The following is a 22,824-nucleotide window of genomic DNA, read 5'->3' as shown; positions in this document are numbered from 1 at the left end:
ACATGTATTTATTAGTGGTACAACAAATCGCTCTCTGACCCATGCTAGTCTTTTTAAAGTTACCTTTAGCAACGACTGAAATCCCACAGGGTGGTGTTGAACTAAAAATCTCCTGCATCACTTCTAGGAGACAAAAACAACTAGATAACTTTGTTTCTGTATTCTGTGTTATGTACAGATTTATTTACTGTCTAAAAAGTCTTCAGAGCGCTGTAATGTGTGTGAAAACAGGGTCTATTCAGGGAACAGGGTGCAAAACAGAAGATAAATTTGAGTCCAGATTTATTTGGTTTAAAGAATGCATGCTGAGCTCTGAGGCCGCCTCCCTCAGTCGTTGTTGGAATGAAACAGCAAAGAGAGAAAATAAAAGATGAAAGAATAGATGAGCTCTAACAGTGAGCAGATTCATCCCCCACAGTCTCTCTGTGTCTGACAAAAGAAATATTGAGAACCTGAAGGCTGGTCTCCAGCTGCAGACCTCTGGACACATCATTACCACATCAATCTGCTGTTCCAGACCAGCTCTCTGCCCTGTTATTATCATTACAGCCTGCATATATTAACAACTCATTTTCCATACAGCATGATACAATACCTGGCACTTAAAGGGTGGAACATCTATGCACAGACACACGTCTCATTGTTCCTCCTCCGCGCTTGGACTCCTTCTCTGCATTCATCTCACCACAACCTCAAAAAAAACCTCCACATCCATCTGATGAAACCTCAGCCCCTATGTAAAGACTTGTTCTAATGGCCTTCTGCACACAGTTTCATTTCATGTTTTATATTCCTCAATGAAAGGTTTAAAGCTGGAGTAGGACATGTTATTTTGATACACTTTTATCAATCACTAGCAAAAAGCAATGTATACATCGATAGGGAGTAATACACAAAGTGATCTATCACTGAGATGAGAAATCTCAGTTGTCTGTGTCAGCAGCTAGACTGCAATAAGTTTGTCCAATCATTCATTCGCCACCGAGGGCAATGATTGGCTGACCGGCCGGATGACCCGTGACCTGCCGAAAGACACACCTACTGCTTACCGGAGTGCGTGTGACCTGACTGAGATCTCATCTAGCAGCAGGCTGTTCACTAACGCAGAACACCTGATAAACATGTCAGAGAGAGAGAAACCGACGATTTTATTCCAACTTCTGCCCTCAAGTTCTGCCGCTACGTGGAGCAAGAAGAGGAAGACTGTGATGGAAAAGGCGACGACTTAAAAACGCTGGATGAAGATACAAACACGACGTCATCTTCTGCCACAGCGTGTTCATGGGTTTCGAGGCGTGTCCCTCCCCTCTCCCTACAGGCTGCTCTGAAGGAAGGGGAGGGCTCTGTTCAGCTGTGTGCTTTCAAAATCAAGCTAACTGCTGCGGCTTTCTCAGGATGTCCTACTCCAGCTTTAAATGGTGTTAACTCGCAGACATGCAGCGCTGAGGAGGATAAAGGTTAGGCTTTCTGAAACATCTTGAGGAGGAAGTGAACAGTCATGACTCTGACATTGAAGATGTCTGCACATAGTGTCTGCCGAACAGTCTGTGTTGACTTTAAATCATAACCAACACTTTTGTACCTTTACTTTGTTGTTGTTAATGTATGTAGACTTCAGTCAATAGTCCCTAAAGAGGGCATTGACAAAGTGAGAACAAAAGAGTAAAAGCAAGCTTGACTCTCTGAAAAAAGGCAACGCCAATCTATCACCAAACACATGAACACACAGAGCTTAGTGCACAAACTTCCACCTTCAAACCCTTTCAGGACTGACCTGGCAGGCGTTGTAGAGCAGCTGGTGCTCAAACTTCTTGATGCCCAGGATCTGCTGGAACATCTCATACAGCTGGTCTTTGCTGAGGATGAGCTCCGAGGCGGCGCTGGCGGTCATTCTCTGCTGGTGCTTCCTGGGATCCTCTTCACCACGGTAGATGGTGTCGAACTTTGCCAACCAGGAGCTCAGCACCGTCTCTTTGCTCAGGCCGTCGATCTCCGGCAGGCTGCGCACACGCTTCTCTATGTGCTTCTTAAAAACCTCCCGAGAGTCGTTTGCCGAGCAGCCGCCGCTCTGTACCATCCTAGACACGCGGTCACTCTTCAGAAAGACCTGTGAGCAAGTTGAGAACAGCAGGTTAGATTTTTTATAACCCAAAGAGTCATGATTTATAAACTTTAAATAACTCAAGGGGGGGAACTCCAACAGACTATCACCACCATGGTATAGCTCCGTCCTTGCAGTGGTCACCTGCCGATATAACCTCTCTAAATAAGGGATCGTGTTTGAGTGCAGGTTGTTTGGATTGGAGCCCTGACATGGTGAGCAGGACCCTGACACAAGGAAGGGACGTCATGTCTCAACCTAAAGTTTTAATTGTGATAACTGTGTGATAACCCAACTCAACTCAACTAGTCTTTATTTAGATCATTTTAATATATATAGCACCTTTCATACATGGAAGTACGCAGCCTAAAGTGCTTCACAAAAGAACAGAGAGACAGACAAAAATCAATAAAATAAGATCAGATAAATATCAGGAAAAAAAAATATAACTCGAAATAAGAGAATAAAATATAAATTAAAAATTATGCGAAAACAAAGGTAATAACAGTAATAATGTTGAAAATCCAGATTAAATGTAAGTTTTTAGTTTACTTTTTAAAACACTCAGAGAGCTCTTTGTTTCAATGTCTCCAGGCAAAGAGTTCAGGTTTAGGGGAATAAAAACAGAAAGTTCTCTGTCCAGCACTGTGTGGGACACGTGAGGAACATTTTAAAGGGAAGAAGAGACACTGATTATAAGTTATCTAAAACTCACTTTACTGCCAATATTATTTACTGCGTGGCTGTGTTAAATACTTGATTCTGATTGGTCAGAACGCCATAACAGCTATCTGTTATATCTTGTCACTGTTGCATATTTCTGAATGATAAACAGTGTTATCCTTTTAAGGTAAGAAAGATAAGCACAGTGTTTCACAGAATAAACACTCTGATGTTGTCTCCTCACTCTAAGTCATGGGTTCAGATCTCATTGGTGCAGCAGTGAGGCGTTTATTTTGATAATAAATCCAACAGTTAAGATCATGAAGTACATTTCACTGCATTCATTTCATCCCCAAATTAAGACACTGCCAAGAACATATTTACATTCTTAAACTGACTTAAAAACTGTTCTGAAATGCAAACTTAAGGAGTTTTAAACATGTGATTAAATAAGTGATTAATACCAATTTAAAAAAGGAATCGTTAGACAGTGCTAGAAGAAAGGATTATAATCATTCTTTAATCAACAGAGAGAAAATATCAAGGATAGTTATTTCACAGTCAAAGTTTAATGTCATTTATTTATATATATATTAAAAGAATTGTATTCCTTTAGAGTTATATTAGGGGAATTTTATGTTTTAAAATATGTTGTATTTCTTTATATTGCCTTGTGTGATTTATGAACTGCCTGTTATCTGCACTTTGTAACTTGGTTTTTGAAAAGTGCTCTATAAATACAGATTTTATTATTATTATTATTATTATTGTTGTTGTTGTTGTTGTTGTTGTTGTTGTTATTATTATTATTATTATTTCTCACATCTGTAAAAACACAAATTTCTTCCACACCTTCACTTTATTGAAATATCAGAGACCGGTATTTTGAATTTCTTTTTTGAAACATTTTTGCTGTAAACTGAATCAGCTATTTATTATGTTGTGTTGATTTGCCTCCTATTATTGATAAAGGAAAGAGTTAAAATGATCAACCAGAAGTGTTTTCAATGAGATCTGGTTCATGTTTAGGAGACCGTAAACAAGCTGCTGATTGAAGGCTGGTAAATACCTGTCACCTGCTGCTGAACCCGCCAAGCTTTTTAAAGCCTCTGTCTCTGTTTCCCTATCTTTCCATTCCTGTCCCTCCACCTCTGTGTGTGTGTGTGTGTGTGTGTGTGTGTGTGTGTGTGTGTGTATGTGTGTGTGTCGGTGTGTGTCGTCCTCCATCAGGTGTAGCCTGAAGCTAAAGCCAAGCTGAGAGCTTTAGAGTTTAATTGAATTTGATAACCTGTGCCACCAGCTTCTTCTGTTAAATATCGCACCGCTCTCATTTAGCTTGCTTGTGCTGCCACATTTACTGATAAGGAGCCGCCAGTCAATGTGTCAGCACCGCCGAACAAACTCAGACATGCACTCCTTTGTTTTTGTTCTGGCACCAAACAGCACCTTCAAATCATCAGACGTCCTTCAGCAGTGCTTGTTTCTTAAAAACACATCCAACCAATTAAATTATATTCTGACTCTTTCTGCTGTTTTCATTGATTGTTGTCTTTAGATGAGAGTCTGATGTTTGTCCTTGTCTGAGTTTAAAGTGCCTCTGTGTTTAAATGCACTGTTCAAACAGAGCTGACTTGCCTCGAGCAGGAGAAGTGCAGCTTCTGTTAATGTTTTTAATACATCTGACAGGTTTGATTTGCATGTGTGGATTTCTGAGAAGCTTTATTTGCATTCACAGATACTGTCTACACTTAAGGTCTGGTAGACTGCTTAAAATGAATGGCTCTTTGGTATCCATAACGTCGTCTGATTCTGGATCTGAATCTAAGCTGCAGCCAAGTTATCCATCCTTAACTCACAGCTGCACCAACCAGGACACTCATGTCACCATCAAGGAACTATATTAGGGGGTTCTCAAAAGTGAGGGAGAATATCTTTTCCAGGAGGATGAGGCTGGCCAGTCATTGCCAGCTGTGGGAGCCAACACATGGGCATTAACCACAAGGATGTCCTGCTTATCACACATGGATGTTCTCCAGTGCAGAAAGAACTGGTGAGCCAACCTGATGCATGGATGACCGAAAACTTCCCTGGAGGGCTCTTTAGCCTGGTTTGTACGTCTGCGTTGACCCTACGCAGCAGTGGTTGACGCAGACGTGAGCACCACATACTTGTGCGTCGATGTGTCATGCATTAATACTCCGCCGAATCGTTTGAGGGCAGTGTGGTCTCTCTGATAGTCGGCTTGCCTGTTTCCGGCCCCGCTGCAATCTCTGTTTACTTTTCCACAGCGATTCCGAACATATTATGTACATTTCCAGCTGATACATATTGCTGTTTATCATACGGCAATGATTACAGGGAGGAATAGAAAGGAGGAGATGAAATATGAAATACACAGCCGATGTGCGGCCGATGACTGGGATCCCGGAAGTTCTGTAAATGCACGGAATACAATGCCGCCGAGCAGACCAATCACAGGGCTTGCTGTCCGCATTGATTCTACGGGTAGTTACATTGTGGAGGAGGTGCACGTCAGCTACGGTGTAGGCCTCTGCGTAGGTATGGGAGCTACGTTGACCTCCAGCGTAGGCAATGCGGTTGATCCGACACAGAGGTATAAATCAGCCTATAGCATCTCCACTCACTGCTGTGCAGAGCAGCGCTCTCTCCCTCGTGGAGACCCCACCTTATTTATCCACATACAGATGAGCTGAATGGGGGGAGGATGGCCCTTCTTCATAGAAAATAGTGCTGTGCTGTTACCACAAACTCTCAGCAGACTGTACTATTTTCCCTTTAATTCTGCATTCTGTAAGGAATGTTAGTGAATTAAACAGTTTTACAATGAGGCTTGTTTGTATATAGACAGACGTTAATTCTTCCCCAAATGAATATGTGCAAACAGCAACTGAGCACAGAGAGTCCATTTGCTCTGAAGTGCAGTTTGTGTTGCATTTAACCTTTTGTGCATGGTCTGTGAATTAGGCAAAGTCTCTTCTGCTCATTTGCACAAGTTCAACGACACAAAAGCTGCACAACCCTTGTGTGAACCAGGCTCAGAGTAAAAGATACAAAACATTTTCCTGTCATGCTCACACATGAGCCGAGTCTTTCAAAATACATTGAATGTTGTCAGAGAAAGAAGAAAGGAAGAATTTATAACAAGCCTGTTCTGTTAGACCGCATTAGTTCCAGCTTGGGGGACTCAGTAAACTTGGCTTTAGTTTGTGCAAAACTAATTTGTTTTATAAAGAAAATGAGTATGAGCTACATACTGTCTATTTTTGGTTTGGTCTAATTAAAAGCTTGTGATTTTTTACAGACAACACAGTACACTTTTTGTTCATTGAAATTCATTTTAAACATAATTTAGGGGGTGACCCCTTCTACTGTGGAATTACCAAGAACTGAAGCTTGTTCTGGTAATTCACCCCCAGCACTCTATGTCAAATGTGAAACAGTAAATGAACAATGTGATCCACAGTGTTCAAAAGATGCAGAAAAGGATTTCCCTTCTTCACGTTTTATTTCCCTGTGGATCAAGCCCTCTGACTGGAGGAACATTATTAAATCTGCCCCGAGGAGCTGAGTGTAAGCCCTGCATCATTTATCAGAGCCGAGACAAGCTTCCTCTGCAGAGGTTCACATACTTCTGACCTCATTATTAGTTTTCCTCCAAGAACAGTTTTCATTTAAATTTTAGGAGGCTCACAGGGAGAAAAACAGCCTGCAAAAGATGGTCAAAATGCCTGTTTTAAAGATAGTTTCATAGAATTAACATTTAAAGACACTGTGAGGAACTGTGTCATGTTGTGCTGATTCTTGTGACCCCTTTAGATTAAATCAGTTAAGTTTTTTTCCGAGATGGAGACTGCCTTTTCCATGAGCACCATCACCCACATGTGGTAAAGATGTGTCTCTTGCTAAAAGACGCTTTTTGTTGAAGTAGATGAAAATTCAGACTTACATCGTAGTAGCTCTGGACGGCGTTGATGAAAGCTTCGTCAGCAACAATCTGTGTGTCTCCGCTGAGGAACGACTGGAACCGTTCTTTGACCGTCTGCAGATGCTGCTTACTGATCTGAAGGAGACATTAACACACAGGAGGGAGAAAATGTTATTAAAGGTCATAAAAGAGCCACTTAAACCTTGAAACACGATTATTGTTTGTCAAAACTGTGAGAAAATTGCATTTCCACAGCCCAAGACTACATGTCATGGTCTTGGCTGTGTCTTCCTCAGCTTTCCCCTCTGTTGTGTTTGTGTTGTTGTTTTCTCTGTTTGTCGTGTGTGTGTGTGTGTGTGTGTGTGTGTGTGTGTGTGTGTGTGTGTGTGTGTGTGTGTGTGTGTGTGCGTGTGTGTGTGTGTGTGTGTGTGTGTGTGTGTGTGTGTGTGTGTGTGTGTGTGTGTGTGTGTGTGTGTGTCAGGGCGTGGCACTCAATCACACTGCTGCTGCCAATCAACCTGTGATCCATCCAGTCATCAAGCTCCTGCAGTATGAAAACCCGGCTCAAGCAGTCTTTGTCAAAGTGTTCAGTTCAGCTTTAATACTTTTCTGCAGCCACTTCATCCTTGAACTTTGGATTTTTGGGAGCACTTTGAATTGTTGGTCTCCCCGTGTCTCAGGATCATCCCTCATCTTGGGTTTTCAGTGGATTTCTCAGCTCCTACTGACTCTCCATTAATCAGATTACACAATTACCGTTTTTGATTTTGGCCCTAGCACAACAAAAATGGTGCAACGCCTGCAAGTTCAGGCAGACAACTCAAGCTGATTCCATATTTGCTATGAATCATCCCCACCATCACCTGATTAATTTATCCTCCCAGTTAGGCGGTCTATTGTAATGGCAATTTCTTGTTCAGATTATGATGTCAGATGGATGAAATGAACTTATGGAGAAACAAATGATTGTCTTTTGTCGAGTTTTATTATCAACACTCTTTGCAAAGAGGGAGAAAGCAGTGACGAGTGAACTTCTGTCAGTCGAAGTAAGGCTTCTTCCCCGAAAGTGCATGAAAACAGAGTATATGAAGCAGTGAAAACACGTATGGCATATGTAGCGCTGGGCGATAATTTGATAACGATAATTATCACGATATAATTTTTCTCGATATAAACATAAAACATTTTCGATAAAAACTCAATATAAATAAACATGTAATTACACCCCTGGCCACTTAAAATTGGGGGGGCTCTAATGAGCCTTAAACGCTAGTTGCCCCCCAACATTAGACAGAAGAAGAAGATGGCATTGAACGGCCAATCATGTCGCAGCATGAGAGGGAGGATGTAAACAGCTGAGATGAGGGAAAACTGAAAACTTAGCAGCTCAAAGCAGAGTTGTTAGTCTGACACTGTGTGGACTCGGCGTTAACTATTAACCTAATACACTTCATTAAATATACTTTCAGGATGTGGGTAAAAGAACAGCACAGAGACAACTTCTGCTGTGCATTTATAACACGTTTAATATCCACCGTGGCCCTAGGACAACTGAACACTGAACGACCATGATGCATTCACTGCACTGTGGGAAACTATATCACTCTTCCTGTAACCCTTAGTAATCTTAAAGGGGAGAGCACAACTCAAAACAATACTCAATAAACTGAATACAATTTGATGTATATTTGTTGTAAATGTAAATCAAATTATGGAAATAACCTAGTTCTGGGAAAATTAAGAATCTACAAACTAAAATTTCACAAAAATCTAAATTTACAGAAAAGACCTGCTTCCTGTTAGAACCATCAAAAATGATGGATTCAAGAAGTTTATCAGAAAACTAAATCCAGATTCAAGCTAACAAACTGTCTGGTTTCTTCAACTTTCACTCAGGACCAAAAATCTGCATTTAAATTTAAATGAAATAATGATTCGATATTTATCGTGATAATTATCAATATGGACTGATATGAAATATTTTATTGTGATAACATCATTTTCAATATCGCCCAGCCCTAGACAAATGACAGGAAGCTCTTCCAAAAAAGGTCAAATCCTCTAGTCTTACAGAGATCATTGGCTAAGTATAAACAGAACACATGAGAGAACATAACAGGATACGCAAGCAAGCAACGTGAGAAAGCTAAGATGGGAGAACAGGAAACCTCCCATCTTCGGCCTTTGAGAGGTCCACCCCAGCATCAGTTTCCATCATACCTCCGATCTGTGATCTTTGGAGAAACTGCACCTGCAACAGCTCCTATCAGTCTTACACAGGCACAGAGAAACACAAAGAACAACTGTTCCCCCCCCCCCCCCCCCCCCCCCCCCCCCCCCACCTGCATCCTCAAACTATAGGGGGTTATAAATCATCTCATCATCATGTTCCAATTTTAATCTGTGTCTATGCTTTTGAAAATAAATGACCCAGATGTTCAGAAAAATAAGACAATTATCAGCTCTCTCCCTGCAGGAAGTCTTTAAAAGCAGAGGTCTGTGGATGAACGATGTCTGAGTCTATGATACGTCAGAGCAGATTCCTTTGAGACAAAGTGTGATCTGGCTTCAATGAACACATTTGGCTCGACTCAACATACATTTCATCTACATTTAGACGGGATAGATTGTAAACTGTGCATACGTTTGGCTCACAGGCGCTTTTCACACTCATGCTGTGTTAAACATCACATATCGTTTAGCTCTCTCCATACGTCACATATGGCCTCTGAGAGACCATCCATGGAGAGCGTTCACAGGATGCAGAGTGATGTAAACAATAGTTTAACACTATACAATGCTGAGCAGCCATACTGTTCAACATGAATTAATATGTTTGATTGGACCGCTGCCAAAGCTTTCTGGAGCAATTTCAGGCCTTGAATAGAAAGCCTTTATTGTCATTGTCCACCTTTAAGTGCAGGAAACATTTCAGGAGTTTCCCAGCAGGTGATGGATTATGCACGGTGAGAATATGAGAATAAAGAAAAACAACTTGCAGCAGAGATGTTTAGATTTTGCACAAATAATAAATAATCATTATTATAAAGGTAAATATATATCTACATAAATACAGTATATTTACTGTATTTAAATTGCACAGGTTAAAATGCATTGCACCACTTGACGTATGAGGTATTGCACTGCTGAAATAAAATATTGCACAGGTATAAAAAGTGGAAAAGGGGCTCTGTGTGTGTGTGTGTGTGTGTGTGTGTGTGTGTGTGTGTGTGTGTGTGTGTGTGTGTGTGTGTGTGTGTGTGTGTGTGTGTGAGGTGGGGGCTCAGTGCGTGTTTGAAATCAATGTAGTGATGGCTCAGGGGAAGAAACTCTCCTTAAATCAGTTTGTCCTCCTCGCTCTGATTGACCTGTAGTGCCTGCAGGTCAAACAGGTAGGATCAGGGTGTGAGTAGTCCTTTACATTGGTTTTTCCTCTGCTGAGGCAGCGTGAGCAGTAAATGTCCTTCAGGGAGGAGAGAGTGCAGCTGATGTTCCTCTGTGATGTGTTTATTACTCTCTCTGAAGCCGCCCCTGTCAGCTTTGGTGCAGCTGGTGAACCACAATGTGATGCAGTATGCTCTCCATAGAGGAGCAGTAAGAAGCTACCAGCAGTGACTTTTATCATCACACAGAAATAACAAAACAAACATATTGATAAATTTGCAAATTGCAAGTCAGTTTCATGCCCTTTAATAAACTTTTAATATAAGAATCCAGCCGATGTGTTTTTCGCAAGCGACAACCTCCAGCCGCAAGAATTGAAGTGAATGTGGAATCGTTAAAAACTGCAGTTCATCGAGTGTCTGCTTGAGGCTGGCTTTGGAAGTACCTGAAACACATACACATAAAAAAGCTGATCTTTACAGCAGAAATAAACATGTTTACAGCCTGGTACAAAATACAAGTGTAGTCTGGATAGCTTAATTCTCTATCGGTACACACTGTACGGGGGGGTGAATTGTTTCATAATCCTGCAATTTCAAAGATACTAAGATTAGGAGTTTTCCATTATGAGAGGTACAGCTGACTTGATTAACAGGCGGGGACACTGTAGCTGTTGGCTAGGAGGCTCAAAGCCCGCCTCCTTACGTCACATTAGCTCGACAGCAGTTAGGTTAAGTTCAACATTTCCAATATGGCTCCCACTGACGATTGGCTTCAAAACAGCACTCAGGAACAGATGGGTGACGTCACAGATACTACGTCCATTATTTATACATTCTATGTTTTTTTTTCGCTTGTTGTTTGTTGAGGGCAGCAGAAGCTGATTGCAGCCTCTCAAAACTTCAACTTCACCTCCTGAGGGTTACAGAGCTCAACATCCAACTAGCTGTTGTGCCTTTTAAAGGTAATAGTGACCACTTACGTTACTTATCCACGGGGAAAACTTACTGTTTGAGCTGGAACATACAAACAGACTGAGTGAGGTGTAAATGACGAAAGCACAAAGGTGTTCTGAAAACAACTCAGAGGTGTTCTTGCTGCTCATTAACACAGTCAGCAGGTACGGGCTGCATCAGGGGCTGAGAGACACACTAATGGAAGATATGAAGGGGACTTTTTTTAATCTTGTGAATCAAAGTCTATGAAAAACAAAAGTCTAAGAAAAATACAGAATTTAAAGATTAAAAATAAGTATGAAATGTAATTGTGTAAAATGTTGATATTTCTGCTTTATATACTTTTTTTAGTTGCTTAAAAATGTGTTGTTTAAACTGAGCTGCATGATGTCGGAAAATTTAAATGTCATGCATTTATATACAGTTAAAAACTAACAAGGATATATTTTATTAGTTGTAGTAGTTGTAGAAATGGGAATATTTAGCAATATGTAGCAGTCAGATTCTAGATTGAATCGCTCCCTTGCTCACCCCTCCTGTGGGTGAAGAGACGGTGGCCTTTGAGGACAAGAAGCTGCTGTGATGCGTGATAAGGATGATCCTCTATTTGTCAAGCTTTTACCATCAAAAATGTCTCTCAGTACAAATTATTTTGCGGCTTCATCTTCAAATCAGTGAATTTTGCAAAAATGGGATGTGCAATGACGTTGTTCAATATCATGATTTCAATAAAGGAGGATAAATAAGTAACTAAAGTCTGCATGTTAGATTAAATATCTGCTGTTCTTCATGTTGTACACATGATTTGTATTTGCAGTGCAATTCTTGTGAATCCAGGAATTATCAAGCAGTTTTAACATTACAAAATTCTCACCAGTTAATCTGAGGTTAGCTGAACTTTGGCTAAAGCTTCATCTGACTGCATCAAAATAGTGCAAAAGCATGGCCACAATGCCAAAGCCTCCGTCTCACAGGTAAATTAACATGCTGAGTGCAGAAACAATGACTGTGTATATATTAAAAAACTCATTATTTGTTGCAATAATTAAGATTTTTGTGATGACAGAACCATTTTCAAATGAAATTTTTGATCCCCTCATGATCAGCTTCATATAGACCTTTTTAGAGCCTAACTGCAGGGTCACATTAAAACTTCCACAACGACTTGAGGTACGTAGAGTATCAGAGTTCTCAGTCCTATCATTCTGTTCTTATTCTCTCTAGTGTGTAATCACGTTCCAGTCTTTAGTCCTGCCAATAAATATTTTATTGTGAAAGCAGATCATATGAGTAGGTATTTTGTTGAAGGTTATTTGTAGCAATTAACACTCTGGAGTAAGATCACAACGAGTGTTTCAGCACATTCTATGTAGCTTATTGTGTTTGTTTTACAACAAAAAAAATGTGTTTTGGTTTATTCATTCTCACAGCTCTGATAGACTCCACTCACAGCCCCAGCAGGCAGATGTTTCCAGCTTCAAACCACAGAGAGAAAATGTTAGCAGCCAGCTTTTCAACACAGCGCAGCATTAAGTGGAAATTTCCCTGAGGAGTTGGTGTAAAGTGAAATAGAGCTACAGGAAGAGTGGATATCTGACTTACATTTCTCAGATGGCCAAAGACACACAAAGAAATTAATGGTAATATTTGTGTAGTGTTCAGAAGCATGTTCAGCATGAGATGAAAACATGTTGTGTGTATGGTGTGATGTTCTCTGCTCCCTGTGCAGGCTCCAGGCAGCCAAGAAAACCAGACTAAATGCTACCTGGTTAGATTGCGACCCCTTGTTGATGGTGTAGCTTATTCTCAGTTGATTTTTTGTGTAGTTTTGAATGTTGCATTTTAAAAACAGAAAGACACGTTCTATAGAAAAGCACTGTTCTCCATTATGTTAGTTAATGCATTACTCTTTACACGGAGTGCAGCTAATGGCTTTTCCAGTCATTAAAGATGCGGACTAAAGAGATTATATTCATTTCATGACATATTGTTTTGTACTCTTCACTCTGGATGTTCCTGAGCCGATCATTTCCTTGTTGTTTAAACAGAAAACAGTCAAATTGACCTCAATTGTTTAGCATAGGAACACAGACTCTGCAAGTCAATTATGTCGATCAGTTTTGCAGTGTGACTAACATTAGCAGAGCAAGCAGCACCAGCCTACAGTCTTCTTTGCAGGTTAACGTCCACATACTTGTTCTGGTATATGTCAGTTTAAGTAGACACAGCCTTCATACATTGGAATGGGACAAAATACTGATATGGCAATATATCATCGTCCGGGTGTGATACAAGTATCGATATGAGGGGCTGAATATTTATGTTTTCATAAGATAAATACAACGCTAGTTTTCCCCGTCAATTTGACTCATCGCATCTCTACTTCATGACTCCACGCAGTGGGGCTAATGGCATGAATGAAGTGAAAGTGAACAGCAGTTTATTGACTGCAAAAGAAGTTGACAGCAGTTAAATACCAGAAGAATACAGTGGGATGTTCGACAGCAGTGAAAAAGAGTTAGAAATGTGCTAGCCGCTCTTAAAACAAAAAGAGAACAAGCTGTTTCACCTCTATGACGAGACGAGAGACTGAATCGAGAGGAAAAGATGGAGGACACACTCAAGTCCACAGAGAGAGTTTCCTTCACCTACGATGGGCGGACTTAGCATGCCATGGAGTCCTACTTGGTAGTTACTGCTCGTTATAAACTAGGGGGAAATGCGTTATAAATAAGCACGATGTACAAGACTTACAGTGGAGTAATGTGTCATTTTTTCACCAACACTTGTTTTAAAGCTCTGTAAATTTAATTCAAAGACTAAAACCATGAATATTGTGCACTTTGCCTTTTAATAAGCAGTTTAGGCTACTTAGATATTGTGTTATACCGTTACATCATTCTTATGCAATATATTGATTATCGTATTATCGTGATATTATCGTTATCGTGGCCCAAGTTGTGCGTATCGTATCGTGAGTCACCCCGTGATTCCCACCCCTATTCATACAACTTTATCTATATTTACAACATCAACATACTGACAAACCATGCAACGACACAAGATTCCATCTCTCATCTGTGTTTGTTTACATCCGGGTAAAGCATCATAGCATTATGGTAGTACACATTAACCAAAGCTACAGCCTCAACTAGTGGCAGATGGCTCCACTACAGCTTAGATACAACATGCGACCAGCATTGTGCGCCTTAATAAAGATGTTAATCATTCGTTTCACTGACTAAAGAGTCTGGTGCTGTGTAGTGAAGTCAATGTTTGTTTAGTTGACTGAACATGCACATCCCTATTCTTAACATGTGCTACATCTGGAGTCCCTCTTTTGTATGAACATGAACAACCTTGTAGCATTTAGTGCACATCTTCCCTTCAGGAGCGCTTCTCTATGTCTCTGTGCTCTCTTCTCTGAAAATATAGTTCCACTCCAGTTGTGCATGTTAAGAGGCATCTGGTATAATGTGACGCTCTGTTGCTACTGCCACTCTGGGGAAATGTAAAAGTAAAGAGAAAAAGAGATTGGATGGGAGGAAGAGGAGAGGAGGGAAGCAATGTATTGTTGAGGAGTGAATTATAAAGAATCAAACAATTAAACAGTGAAAATAGAAACATGGAGGGGAAACATGAGCCTTCCTGAGAGATAAAGAGGCAGAGATATGTTGTAGATATGCTGCTGAAGTGCCTCCTCTGATTAGGACTGTCGTCAGTATGATGCATTCAGTTTGACAGAGGTCAGTGGAAAAATGAAGTCAGAGCGAGAGTGGGGGCTAAATGTTTTTAAGACAGCACAGACTCGACTTTAAACACTCACTCGAAACACCTCTTAAAAAGCCTTTCTATTACACAAGAATGAGCTGAGGACTTGAAACATTGGAGAGTCTTCACTTGAGTGGAAGAGGATATGGTCTTCACTTGTCATTGCCACTAAAAACAGACCACCAGCGGATTCAGTTAAACTCCTTTCATCACACTTACCTCTCTCTGAGGACGGCTTATCTCCTGATGAGAGTCTCAAACAACGACTATCTCCAAACTGCACCCTGTGCACAGACACACTCACTGGATCCTTCATGCATGTGCATGTGAACATTTTTTGGGGTAGGGTTTGTGTTGCTCTGTCTGATGCTCTGAAAATAGCACTGCCATGCTCTTTCTGTGCTACTCTTGAATGATACCACCTCATTAAAACTAACACGTATGAATAGATGCATTCTCCTGACTCCTGCACTCCTGCTGCCAAAAAGATGCCTAATGCTGGAAACCTCCACACAGGCATGTATAATGGATAATCACATTTAAATGGAACTGTCAGTGGCAGGATGCATAGGGCTGCAGCTGAGACCATTTCAGCTGGCACATGATGGCTTTTTCTAAAAATGTTATGTATTCTATCAGTGCATCGATGTGTACTTGTATACAAAAATAAATAAAAAGGTTGATCACAGAAAAAGTAGCAAAGACGACAGCTAAGTTTGAAAGAAACACAGGATACTTGAGCCCAAATGAAAAGGAGAGGCACTCACTTTTACCTCACTGATTTGCTGCACAGCCTCCCAAACGGCCCTTAGAGGCCACCGCAATCCAAACAGCACCGCCATCTCCAAAACACCCAGGCATCATCCATTCAGATAATTACACTTGGTGCCGACCCTGACTGGTCCCTAATGGATGCCACAGTTCTCAATATGATATTGAACTATTCAGTACGGCATCCACAGTTCAATACGCTCTTGTGAATTGCATTTTTATTTTCAGTTTTGCTAAAACGAGGTTTCCACATATTGTATTTCCCTCTGGATTGATTTTGTTTGTGGCACTACACGCTAAATATACACACACATCCAATCAGTGAATGTCAAAATATAGCATGAAGCACTGAGAGCTCGGATTTGCATTAAATCGTCCTGCAATTCAACAATTACGCTCAGCCACCCTCCATGACACAGGAGTTCTCACCACCACTGCTGCCTGAACTCACATCACTCATCATGCACTCACACACATCAATCATAACAGCATAAATTATACATAGATACACACACGTTTACTTTTTGAATGTTTACTTTTGTTCTTTTTTTTTGTTTTTCTTTCAGTGCCTTGTTCTGCGTGTGTTCTGTGACCTTTGAGTCCTCTCCTCTAGAACCAGATGATGATCAGAGTTTCAGCTTCAAATGAGCTGAAAAGTGGTAAATGGTCAATAAATTGTACTTATATATCTCTTTTCTAGTTTTTCTGACCACTCAAAGCGTTTTTACACTACTCATCCCATTCACCCATTAACACAACATTCACTCCCTGATGGTAGAGGCTGCTATAGTAAGGGCCCATCAGTGTTAGCTAAACTCATTTGTACACATTCACACTGCTGAGTAACAGACACTTCAGCATGTGACTGCAGGAGCTGGGATTGAACCGCCAACCTTCCAATTGATAGACGACCGACTCTACCCACTGAGCCACAGCCGCCCCTAAGGTATTGTTCCTTTAGTAATGATATCCTGATTGTGTTCTCTGTTGGCAGTTTAAATCCTAAGCTTAAATACTGTATTTAAAGAGGCATTTGAAACCATAATCTTAAATTATTAAAGACACAAAAGTAACAGGTGCAATAACACATAATGCATGCATCATGTCACAGAGCATCGTATTTGGTTAGCATATAGACATACAGTATATAAAGCAAAATGCATATGTTATTTTTTTGTAAATCATATAACACCGCAGGAACAAGTATAAAAGGGACAGCGGTTGTTGTTGTTTCATTGCTTAAAAGTAAATGTTGAGGAATGTAATACCAAAACAACACTCCTGACAGCCATAAGAACAGAACCAAAACTGTGACTAAAAAAACGAGATATGTATTGACCTTTGGGCTAACTGTATTGCTGCTGTCCTTATTGGCTACGCACCCGGAACCTGGACCATCAAGAACCAACATATCCAAAAGGTTATTGCATGGACACCTCCCTCACTGTATGAGCCATTTCACCTATGTTGCTTTTTGTTTTTTTGTTTTGTCACTCGCACAATCACCATAAGGGGCACTTCAGGTAAACTGGCAGGTAAATGCTACATAAGGGGCTCAGATGAAGCAGTGATCTTGGGAACGGGAAGAGCACACGGTTTATACCACTCGTCTTAGACAGCACTGTTACCCTCATCATGCTTATCACCTTCAAAGTAAGTTGTCTGTACCTGTTTTTCATTTGGATCAGTAAATGGCAAGAAGTAACGCAACAATAACCTCGGATTGGACATTGGACTCTTTTAGAAACGCGTCAAAAACTCCTCACTCCCGCACCCAGACAGTGACTAAAACCAGGTCAGAATAGTCACTACACTTGCTGTTTCATCAAGTTAGGCCCACGACTCCTCAGGAGGTTCAACAGTTAGCTTCAGCATCCAAAATCAAACCAGCTCCAACCACCCACCACACCCACATAACAACAGAAATCAACAGGGAGAAGAGAGGTGTTAGAAAGAGGACGGAGGAGGCTGAGCCAGGGCGAGAGGCTTGCTGTGCTAGAGCTCATCCTTTCCAGGTTAGGCTGTGCTCTCCCTTGCCCTTCTCCCCCATTTTCATGAAGAGAGAGAGGAGAGAGTCTGCAGAGAGATGTTAAAACATAACACAGTAAAAAGTGTTTAAAAAGTGTCTCCTCTCAGGCACTTTTTTAAAATCACTGAAAACGGCAGTTGTTAAGCCCTTTTTCTAAAAAGCAACCTGAATCCTTCAATATAAAAAAAAACACTGATTGATCTCTTCCATTTCTTTAAAAAACGTATACGGTGTACTAGGAAATCTTACAGTCAGACAGACAGACAGGCAGACAGACAGAGGCAGGGGTAGACAGCAGTGCAGTGTGTCAGATGAGTGTCTGGTGTGAGTGGATGACGACTAGTCGCTACGGTTGCCATCTGGAAGCTAGAAAACTGAGATAACACTTCTGTGTGTGTGTGTGTGTGTGTGTGTGTGTGTGTGTGTGTGTGTGTGTGTGTGTGTAAGAGAGAGAGATGTGTCTCAGTGGATGCATGTGTGTCAGCATGTAAACAGATGCTTGTATCTGTATATGCGTGTGTGTGTGTGTGTGTGTGTGTGTGTGTGTGTGTGTGTGTGTGTGTGTGTGTGTGTGTGTGTGTGTGTGTGTGTGGTTGTGTGTCACGTGCCTCTCTCAGTGGGTGCTATGTTCCTGCGGGTAATTGCTGCAGCCAGTGTTGCTGCATCAGACTTACATGTCGCAGAGATTACAGCCTGAGAGCAGCGGGTATTTGAGCTGCAAATTCAATTTGTCAGATGACTGTGCCAATGCAGCCGTCTGATATTTGTCTTTCATTGTAAATCAAGGCATATACTCCCCACTGCCTCTCCCTGGAGTTATGATGATTGTGTCTGAAAGGCATTTTTACTGAAAACATCACTTTAAATCATTGTAAATGAAAGCACTGTCTGGGCCACCACTCACTCAGACGTCTGATTCAAGTGTTTCCATTAAAAAACACTTCAAACACTTGTTGACGACATGCTGCATGAAAACAGTCTTGTCTGCTTTCTTTGGCTGAACAGCTTCTGTGTTAGTCTTTGCATGACTATAAGCTGTGCATATGAAGTGGAATAGTCACTCTATCTTCACCCTATGGTTCCACTGGCACTTTGAAGCATTACTGCCATAGTATGTGGGGTTTAGGGGACAGATGTGATCATATATGAACCAAAGGGTGTCGCTGGAGAGGAGCTGGGGTGAACAACCTCTTAGTTATCAAAGCTTTAAGCCTGGTTTATACTTCTGCATTGAATCTACACTATAATGGTCGACACGGTGGTGAACACAACATACTTGTGCTTCGTTGTTTGTGTGTCGCTTTGCAATACTCCCCTAAAACCCTTGTAGACAGTGGGATTTCTATGCTAGTCAGATTACCTGTTTCCTGTCCTGCTACGTTTCTGCTTGCTTGTCCACAGGGAACTTTGGCAACTCCAAGCATTTTATGCTCAATTCCAACTGATAAATGTTGCCGTGATCATACACCAATTATTACAAGGAAGAACAGAGAGGGGACGTAGGAGGAGATGGAAGGTACACTCGATGTGAGGTGATTCCAGGAATATTATAATTGCAGGAAATACAACCAATCACAGGGCTTTCAGTCTGTGTTGTTTCAACATTTAGAGGAAGTGCATGTCTGGCTACGTGCGTAGGCTTGTGCCATGGATCTGGGCACAGACCTAAGGCAAAGGCTACAGTGTCGATTTGATGCAGAAGTATAAACCAGGCTATATTCTTTAAAGGTATTCATTAGCTAGGTGCTTGGTTTACAACAGTGTTTCCCAATTATGATAAACGTGTCTTGGGCTCAACCGAAAGCAGTGAGGAGAAGTCAAAGACTGCTTGCTCAGTTGTTTTAGGACACTGCAATTTTCCTGAAATACAGTTACCAAAACTCTGATGCTGTGTCATGTGATCCAAACTCTGGTCTTCAGTTAACAAACACAGTAAACCAAGAGAGACATCAGAACATGTTTAATGTTCCCACAATGAAGTCCAAAGTCCAATCGCATTGTTTGTCTGATCAATGTTTCATGTTGACTTTCAAACCAGATCCTAGAGCGAGCCAGCAGAAAGAGTCAGTAACACCATAAAAACCACAACACTGATGTCGCCTGCTTGATTAAAGGGACAGTTCATTTTTGTTGAAGTCGAGTTTTATGATGTACTTGTTAATAGTAAGTGTAATAAAACGAAGAGGATAGTGCTATGGTTGGAGTTTGTTAAAATACTATTGACAAGTACCTCATACAACCACACTTACAAAATAATGAACTATCCCTTTAAGTGAGGATTTTTGTGTTAGACTCATTAACTCAGAGAGACAGATCTCAGTGTCTTTTTTATCCCTAACTTTTCTCTGCACACCTGTCTCGACCGGAGATAGTGCAAAGCCTGGAAGTAGTCTCAGTGATGTCACCCATTTGTCTCAGAAGCCAACAATGGCAGCCCCCTTATAGGAAATGTTGTCTAAACCTAACTTTCAGTCAGCCTAAACACAGGCAAAGAGGTGGAGCTGAGGCGGGCCTTGAGCCTCCTTGCAAACAGCTACAACCCCTAATCATACACATTTAGTTATGACTCTTTGCCTTATTGAAATAAACACCCAGATATTGTTAAAAAAAACTTTTACACCCCTAAAAGTGTGTATGAATAAATAAACAAGCTACATACCAAAACATGTTCTTCTAACCAGGCTGCAAGCATGTTTACTTCAGCTGTAAAAATAAAAACATTTTAATATGAGCTTTAATTGAGATTCCTTGTTTTTTGGGGGCAGACTTTTGTCGACACTCTTGGAACTGCAGTTTTTTTGCACTTCGCTTTGGCTTCATTTTCTAGCACTGTTGGTTGCTGCTTGTTTAGAACACATTTAAATATATCCTTTGTAGTGTGTGTCTAATATCCATTTAGTTTTATAATTTAATCCTCACACACTTGATTTTTAGTTTATTATATCCAAAATGTCTCAAATGCTTTTTTATATAAAGTTTATTTAATTCCTATTTTGTTCTACTGCTGTAATAGCACCTTGTCTGTTTAAATCTGAATAGGCGCTATGCAAAAAGTTTATTATTGTTATTATTATTATTATTATTATTATTATTATTATTATTATTATTATTATTATTATTGTTATAATCATCATCACACTCCTTCCTGCAGCATAGAGGACCATATCTGAGTGTCCTGCTGATGACATAACATCAAATGGATGGGTAATCCCAGATTACACACTACACAGCAGACTGACAAAGGATTGAGAAAGTGCTCATCAGGGTGAGAGCTGCAATTCACACATTCACCCACATAGCTTTCACATGAACACAGGGCAGGGCAAATCCTCACCGCAGACACACACCCTCTTTCCTCCCCCACATACGCTGTGAGTTTCTCGAGAAATTCAGAAAAAATAAAATCTGAAAATCCAGAGGTGTGCTCGTAAATCTTCTCAGGGAATCGGAATATTCCCACTTGTCCTAAACGTCGCCTCAGAGCACTGACATTGTGATTGAGAGGGTTAGGACACTGTATTCAGACAGCTTCAAAAACACACCGCCCACTCATTACTGGCACAGGATCAGCTGCTGGTAAATCATTCTGTCAGAAGTTGAACCGCAGCCAACATCTCCTCACAAGCCAACAGGCGTCCATGCCAAAAGATACTGTACTGCTCCTGTTCCCTGAATTCAAATGAACGTTTGTGGTTAGTTTCTGGAGCTGCTGATGTCAGAGACAAAGTGTAGAGCTTTTGATTGAGATAGATTTCAGTAATCTGGCACCGACAGATCAGGGATTATACCAAGGAGTCATCAGTAAACAGTAGTGCAGACAGCTGGGAAATCTGACTCCGTGTACGTTAGTTTCCTGCTTTTTGGACTCTTTACCATCCTGCTTCATCGTATTATGATGAGTTAATCAAAAACACTCCTTGAGGAAGTTTTGCTCCTATGATGGAAGTGGTTTCTGTTTCTCTATAAGATAACATGAAAACGTAGCCTGTGACTGTAGCCGTCTCAACAGAGTCCCAACAGATTGTGTCAAAATCAGCTTGTGATGTAACGTGATTTCAGAGAAGCCCCTTCATCTTTTGACCATGTTCTAGGAACTGAGGGCAGCTCCTTTAAGGACAACTTCAACAGCTCTACATGTGAAAGTGACTATAAGACTCGATGTCACCAAGCAGTGGTTTACTAAGAGTAAAATCATGTTTGAAACTTTGTCCCCGTGTAGCCTCGGCTCAGCCTGTGTGTGAATGCCATGACGGCTCAAGCCAGAGTCATCACGTGCAGATGTCACGCTGCCAGTCTGAATCAGCACTAAAACAACTTGTCACTGTTACATGCAAAGTAATTACCCAGTCAAAATATCTTATTTCATTGTTCATTTGTCTTCCTTTTAATGTCTTTTTTTAAATCCACACCCATCCAGCAACGCCCAGAAATGATCGTGTGACCCCTCGTTGGGCTGGGACTGACCTACAGAAACTACAAGACAATCACAGACGAGATTTATGGTTTCAGTGTTGTCATTTTTATGGTCAATGTATCCCACATGTCACTAATCTCACAGTCCAGATCAGGGAACACAGATCAGATCACTGTTCTGACCACCTCCCCCTTCTCCAAAATCCCCCTCATGCATCCAGATAATATATTGCAGCCTCTATTGTCTTCACTATGCACACATTTCTACAGCTCCAATGGTTAATCCAAGCAGGAGGACAAACCTGAACTCCCTTTTCATTCAGAAAGTGCTGAGTTTTTACTTGAATGAGCTTTGATATTGGTGTTGACCATGTAGCACATGCAAGGTTGTCAGCAATGAAATCTCTAAGTATTCATTGTGGATTATGCAATGCATCGTCGTCTTTCAACGCACACTGACTTTATACACTTTGAGCACTCAGCAAAGTCAACAACTTCCGGTGTCTGTGCAGCATGTAGCTCTTACTACTATAATCTGTTTTCACCATGTGGAGTTAACAATCCTGCCAGTTATCACTGTGGTAGCTGAGCTCAGTTGCTGCCATTTGTTGTCTTAAATTCAGAAGTCTTTCCAATCAAACCAGCCCTCCCACGGTTCATTTACTCAATATGAAATCACTGTTTATTTAAATGCATGATTTTGACATAATGAAGGAGAAAGGCAGTTAAAAATGACACTACCTGCCTTGTCTATATCCTTATTTATCCCTACATGCTTTGCAGAACACAA

General features: G+C 40.9%; 1 protein-coding gene across 1 annotated transcript in view; it reads right to left on the bottom strand.

The window, feature by feature from the left end:
- cadpsa (Ca2+-dependent activator protein for secretion a) overlaps nt 1–22,824 on the bottom strand; it is a 215,943-nt gene that overhangs the window by 173,473 nt on the left and 19,646 nt on the right. The window contains exons 2-3 of the mRNA XM_034691892.1: nt 6,732–6,845; nt 1,775–2,107 (exon numbers count right to left, since the gene is read on the bottom strand). Coding sequence (XP_034547783.1) covers nt 1,775–2,107; nt 6,732–6,845 — 447 coding nt within the window. The remainder of the gene's footprint in view (nt 1–1,774; nt 2,108–6,731; nt 6,846–22,824) is intronic.

This window comes from Notolabrus celidotus, chromosome 1, assembly GCF_009762535.1.
Source record: "Notolabrus celidotus isolate fNotCel1 chromosome 1, fNotCel1.pri, whole genome shotgun sequence".
Lineage (NCBI taxonomy): Eukaryota > Metazoa > Chordata > Actinopteri > Labriformes > Labridae > Notolabrus > Notolabrus celidotus.
The sequence above is the reverse complement of the archived record's forward strand: the minus strand, read 5'-3'. Positions and strand labels throughout refer to the sequence as shown.